General features: G+C 33.2%; 1 protein-coding gene across 1 annotated transcript in view; it reads left to right on the forward strand.

Moving 5' to 3' along the window:
• The window catches only part of LOC130447740 (twinfilin), a 40894-nt gene extending 37258 nt beyond the window's left edge, over positions 1-3636 (forward strand). Inside the window, exon 8 of the mRNA XM_056784721.1 lies at positions 3247-3636. Coding sequence (XP_056640699.1) covers positions 3247-3396 — 150 coding nt within the window. The 3' untranslated portion in view covers positions 3397-3636. The remainder of the gene's footprint in view (positions 1-3246) is intronic.
• Positions 3637-7220: the final 3584 nt, after the last annotated feature.

A 7220-nucleotide genomic window follows, 5' to 3' on the forward strand; every position in this document is an offset into this window, starting at 1 on the left:
TGCCCAAATATTCCATCATGTTTTCTGGTGCTGATGGATAAGCAAATCTGACAAGTCGGGCAATGTCTACTTCGTTCTCTTGAAGAGTTTAGTCGCGTATCTGCTTTCGGTTCTACAGATGCGATTGGTATAGGTGTTCTAGATGCACCTGACCATGTCCAATCTCTTCTCCAGCTGTTCGAAGTTGTGAGTCTCTTCAAGAGTTATCGTCTGGAGTACATACATGGCGTCTCCTCGGAGTGCAATGGTCAATTATTCACTCTAGCGGCTACCTCAAACTGTTTAACGTAAATGGTCCAACTCGTCTTACCGTTGAACGTAACTGCCGATCTCATCTGTTTTGAGTGGTGCTTGTATATTGTATGCTCGATCTCCTTTTCTTCTATTAGGATATGTCACTCTTCATGGTCGAAATCGTCTCGTCGATATTAGCCGTAATATTATTTTTCATTGTTGAAACTTTCTCGTCAATATTAGCCTATCCCTAAGTGACGGATTTGAGTCTTTTTATAAATTCACTCTTCTTGTCGGATGTTTCCTGCTCAAGATTCTCCAGTTTGGCTTTCAGTTCCGTCACTTTCAGATGACTTAGTCTCTTGGCCATGTTTATGTCACTATTTATTTACAGTACTCCACACCTGACATCAATGTAACGTTTTTCGTATTTATTTACATTCTTTCTATTCGTGGGGTGAATTAATAAACACTGCCTCTTACGTTCTTGATTTATTTACACACTATACAATACACTTACAATAATTTGCTCACTCACTGCACTACATAAACATAAGAAATAAATAAATAGACTTTTCTACAAATTAGACCATAATATATACTGATGGATCTAAGACGAGGGTTGGAGTTGGATGTGCAGTGTACATTCAAAATACAAAACAATTTATACGAATCAAGTTACCCGATATTTCTAGCATATATACTGCGGAGCTCTATGCTATCTTACAGGGTCTTTCCTGATTGAAATCAAATAAAAAAGATGGGGGTGTGATTTTATCTGACTCTAGATCAGCACTGTGTGCCATAAAAGAAACCCATCTTGAAAGAATGAGATGTCCTATTTTATGTGACATCAAAACTATATTATTAAATTTGAGTATTACCTTCATTTGTGTTAAAGGACATATTGGAATACGTGGTAATGAAACAGCTAAACGATTAGCAAAAGATTCAGTACTAAATGGAGTTTTTTGTAACGTATATACAGGAAGAGATGCGATAAATTCATAAAATGTACGTATCCTGGCAGAAACACTGGGATACTGCCTCACGATCCTCAAATAACACCTATTTTCAAATTTATCTTACTTTACCCTCACCCCCGAACTATATATTTAAATATACAACTTCGAAATTTTACTCAGCAAGTATCCTTAGAATGAAGACTGGTCATGGGAGATATCCCGCCCATCTTGCCAGGCTAGGTATTATACAATCATCAGTCTGTACCTGCGATGATAATTCTTGTGTTGATCTTCAATCACATTTTTTTCGGATTCATAAAACAAACAATTTGTTGCCGTTACTTGTTAAACAAAACTACTCCCTACCTCTGAATCTCACACACTTTTTGAGCGTGGATAGCTGACGGACTTTGGATCTGTTGGTAAATTTTATCAAAGATACTAAAATTAATTTTTAACTAGTATCATCGAATAATTCTGTGGCCGATGGACTTGCTTCAAGCAATTTGCGTTCACTCACACACACATACACATACACACACACACACACACACACACACACACACACACACACACACACACACACACACACACACACATTTAAAATAAATACTTTTATAAAAAAAAAAACAGATGGAAAGCGCCGCGCGAACTCGCCAAATTTTAAAATTCAATTGTACCTGCACAAGGCCGGCTTAAGGACCCATTTCGTGAGCTTGTTCGTAATAATACTGATGCTAATTTTTGAAACTTTAGAATATTGATTGAACAGGAAATAATAACGGTTCTTATGATGAGATAATGAGTGATTTGTAAAAAAACCGTGACTTTTACGACAATAAGAAATGCATGTAACATTTTAACGACATTTGGTTTCAGCAGGATGTTGCATTACCACATTTTCGTGTTTCTTTTCAAAATTATTTAAATGAAGTTTTCTAAAACAGATTTATTGAAGAAGGGGCACACTAAAGTAGTTAGCCACCCACAGCACTATAGTATAAGACCAAACTTGATGGACTGAAGAATAGATTACTGATAACAGCCTGTCAAATAACAAATCAGCAATTGTTTAATTACATATCATGTTTTTATAATAGATCATTTGAACATCTAATTAAATAAGAAGTTATTTGTTACTTTTAATTATTTTGTCAAACATTAGCAATAACTGTAGAACAAATAAAATTGAAATTATGTGGTCTTAACATTTGTGTTTGAAATTTAATAGATTCTGAAAAACTGAATTTGATTATAGGATGTAGATAAATTTTAAAAATATGTTAACAAGTTATTTTGGAATAACGGTGCACATATATGATATCAAATTATACAGATGGCTTGAATTATTTAAAAAAACTAGAATTAATAATTTTTTTGGAGCTGAACAGAAATGGGAATATTAGCAAGTTACATTAATTCATAAATATTCTGTTCAATAATTCAATTTATCAATGAGCCATAGTAAGTTCAGTTTTTGAAAGTGGAAACACATGTCCTTCTCATTCATTATATGCATGGTCCAATGAAATATTGGAAATGACTATACGTATTATTCAGAAATGTAAATGAATGTACTCACCAGTAAAAAATCCAAAGTTTCCTTTATATTTCTACTACTTCGTTTTTGATTGTGAAAAATTTATTGTTCATTTTTTGTATCGAAACGACTTCTATAACCTACAGCAAAACGAAGCTACATCTTGAAAGAACGATTATCTATACTGGAAAGATCTGTTTTTGCCATACTGAATACAATTTGACAGATTGCTTAATATATCAATTTTTTAGCTGGTATTCTATTAAGATGAAAATTTATCCATACTTTGAAAAAATATATATTTAAGGTGTATTAGAAATGTGTTGATTCCATATAACTATGCCAAATAATATTTTGATATAATGCCAAAATTGACCGAAATAATGGAAAATATTTTTCAAGAAACACTATATTTGATAAAGTAAAACAAAATAAAAACAATTATTCAAAAAAAATATATTAAATTGTCTAAAAAATAAAATATTGATGAAATAATAACTTTTTCAGTTGGAGATTGATTCAGGAGATGAACTAATAGAAAAATATTTATATGATGAGCTCCATCCAACCAACACATTACATAGACCCCAATTCGCCAGGCCCAAAGGTCCACCAAATAGAGGTCCAAAACGTATGACAAAAAGTAATGATCATTGACCATAAAGGAAGAATAGTTTTTATAAAGTCTTTCTATTTCTATGTTTGATCTTTGAACAAATTCTTCAAGGTTTTGTCAAAGGTTTCCAACAAAGTTGTTATTTATAGTCGGACTATATTGTAAGATGATTATTATGAAATTATAATGTTTAAATATTGAAATTACTCAAAGTATTACATAATTATATATTTTATATAAACTAAACTTTATAAAAACTAAAAATAAACTTGCTGTCAACATTGGTTTTGTTTTGTTTTAGCTAATAGTTATAGCAAGTTTTAATTAACAATTTCCTGTGTTAACGTTACTTTTCATTTAATCATTTTGTTGATGTTTGAAGACCTCAATGTTCGGTTTCCTGCTAGGCAGCTTTAATGGCATGAAATTCACTCGATTCTCTGTGAATCAAACTTATTTTTCACATAATAATCACTCTTGATAGTGTTACTGTCGTTAGGTTCAATTTCATTGTAATCATATTCATTTAATAATTTTGAATTTTAAAACTTATGCTGGTAAACTTTCAAATTTTTGCTATTGATTAGTTTTTTAACAACCAAATTCGTAAAATGACTGGCAGAAAACAATAATACGCAATACTATACTTTTCTAATAAATTAATTGTTGTATGTTTTGGCACCAAACTGACAGTACAAGGTACAGTAATAAATGGTGCTGTCAACAGTGTAATAATTGATAATTTTTGCAACAATTTTTTCATTATCGCTGTCACCAGTGTGATAACTGTGGATGAGCTCAAAGGTTCTGTGAAGCTGCCTTAGGTAATTCGATCACGTAACTTACATCCTTGTATACTGTATAACAACATGAATTGAATTTCTTAGTAAGCAAAATTGACGTAATTCACTTTTTACCTCAGTAATTATTTGTTTAATGATCAGAACTTTTCTATATTGCATATGAACACTACCTAAAACTTACCACTGTATACATTCAATTTTTTAATTATTTCTCTACACTGTTTACAATAGAATATATATAAATATTAATTTCTTATTTCTTAGACCTTTTAATATGTTTGTTTTTAAATGTTCTTGTCGATATTCATCTTTATTTTAAAAGATTATTATTAAAAAACAAATTTTGAAACAGAAGAGACCTAATATCAAGAACATTTAGAAATATAAGGATACTATTAAGATTTACCAGCTCATAAACATTCAATTTTCAATCCTTTCTCCAAATTAGTTACTCAGTAGGGATACTACTTAAAATTTAGCCGTTCATAAACATGGCCGTATTACAATATATAGCTCTGTATCAAAAGTATTCTTTCAAAATAAAATCTTGTGCATTTGCCTGTTGCCACGTTTTGTTAAGCTTGGCAACTCTGCGGAAAAATAAATCACAAAACAAAAATTAATTTGGACTTGCATGAAATTTCTCCTGTACGCTATGTACTGCGTTCGCTCGAAAAACACTATTTTCGAGGTCTTCGCTTACCTCGCTGCGAAATACACCGAAATGCTCTGGATCGTGGAGCGCCTCTACTAGAGCGCGAAACTGATTCTCAGCTGGTCGGGAACTTTCCATTTTTTAGGAGATCTTTTTGCTAATTGAGATCACTCGTGCAATTTTTTTTTGTGGAATAAAATAAATACATAAACATCATATGGTAAGTTGTTTGATAACAATCGTTACTTTGTTGTATATTTTTACCCGACTGCCAGGAAGGGTTATGTTTTTAACGCATATCTTGTATGTATGTATGTATATATGTATTCTTTATTACCTTGTATCTCCAGAACCGCTAAACAGACTTTCACATTTGAGGTATCGCTAGATTCGTTTCATTAGCCCAAGTGTTCTTAGATAGGAGACATTTAAAAAAAACTAAAATGGTGGATTTTGGACGCCATATTGTGAGGTAAAAAAATTTTTTTACTACCAAGCATATCGAGTTGGGTATCAAAATGAAGGATTTTAAACACTGATTGTAAATATGTATATAACTTGCTGTTTTAATATTAAATGGAACGATAAAAAATAGCTAATTAAAATAATTCAGACCTGTGCGGATAGGTGGCACCATTAGGTTTTTAAAACGCGGTATCGTTGTGTTTTCTTAATATTACTTATTATGAAGCATCGGTCAGCGCGCAACTAACAATTCGGATAGATGGCGCCACTAGGTTTTTAAAACGCGGTATCGTTGTGATTTCTAGTTATCTAAGACTAATATATTTACTACGAGGACGGACCTACGTTGTTACTATAATTATAATTGTCTTGTGCGATTTAAATATCTTCATTATTTGGTAGTAAGTTATAATAGACTCTCATGGACTAGAGTCTATGAGAGATTATAATTCATAAAGTCAGCAAAACGAGTCTCCCTCTACTCGTGAAGCCAGACTAAAGTCTATGAGAGAATATATTTCTCAATGTCGAGAAGACGAATCCCCTACTTCTCGATTAACTAGACTACGTCAAATATCTCAAATTAACACTCAGTTGTCTCCTGTTTCGCGTGAAGATAGACTGTCTGCCATGAGAAATAGATCTCGTGCCCAAAGACAGCTGTTTAATGAATTTGATGCAGAAATTTCGCAAATAGCTGTAGTACCATGCTATGTTTGTTCAACATTACTGTATCCAAAACAATGTCGTAATATCAATGTTACTGCAAGTTTGACAATACTACCTTCTAATACACCTTAACGCATAACATGTGGCAAATGCGCAAGTAAAATAACAAAGAATCAGTGCCCCACAAATGCAATTTGGAACAATATGACCGTTTCTCCAATTCCAGAGGAACTTGTTTGTCTTTCTGAAATTGAAATTGGAATTAACCCGGTTACGTAATCTTAACTTATTTGATCCTTGTGGGTTACCATTCTTCGTTTACCACAGTGGTTTTTGTACTGTAGTACGGCTTCATTCGTTTCGGCTTTGTTGGTCCGGGCACAGTGCGGCCGTCCAGACAAGGCGTTGGCTTTCTAGTGACGCACAGTAGTGGGAGGCAAGCTTCTAATCCTGGTTCCGTGCTGCCCACTTGCAGGTGACACGTTCTTGTTTTCCCTGTGACTGGACTTTGTTGTTTGTGGATGTACTGGGACGATTAAATGATCTGCGTGCATGTCCTGGCTTACCACAATTCAGACGTTTGCTCTTTCTCAGTTTCTTGTAACAATTTGACGATCTGGTCCAATTTATCCTTGTCACCTTCTTCTTGTATGGTTGTATTCCCGTTATATTCTGAAGCCTTCGTTGTTGCATTGTATTCAAGAGCAGCAGTCAGGCCATCTACTAAGTCTCTACACAGTCTCACAATAATCAGGTTCATAAACTAGTAGGCAAATACTTCGTTTCAGCTTTTATGAAAATATGTACATTATCTACTATTCACCCCTTCTATTATTTCAAACATAATGGTGTCCCGTTCATCAAAGAAGAAAACTACTTTCCTGGCGACAAATATTGAATTACATCTCCTCTTAAACATTTAGATGCCCTTTGACCTCTTTGTCGTATTGCAAGAAGATGCTAATTAGTTTCGACGTTTTTATGTTTCATCAGAGTAGCATAAGTCTCTCGTTCAATCCCTAATCCGAACTGAAGACATCTCCAGTAAGTGTGGTTGAAGTTGGAATTGAACATAGCGCCAGATGTCTGTTGGGGAATGTTTATGTACATGAACTTCTACAAGAGTTCATGTTTTTTGGTATTCAATTATTGTCACGATATATACAAATACACAAAATCCCAGTAAATATGTAAAACTTGTAATCTAATCTTAATGGCCAAGAAAACATTCTGATTCCAACTTGACGTCATACATGAGGCGTATCAAATATAA

This window comes from Diorhabda sublineata, chromosome 8, assembly GCF_026230105.1.
Source record: "Diorhabda sublineata isolate icDioSubl1.1 chromosome 8, icDioSubl1.1, whole genome shotgun sequence".
NCBI lineage: Eukaryota > Metazoa > Arthropoda > Insecta > Coleoptera > Chrysomelidae > Diorhabda > Diorhabda sublineata.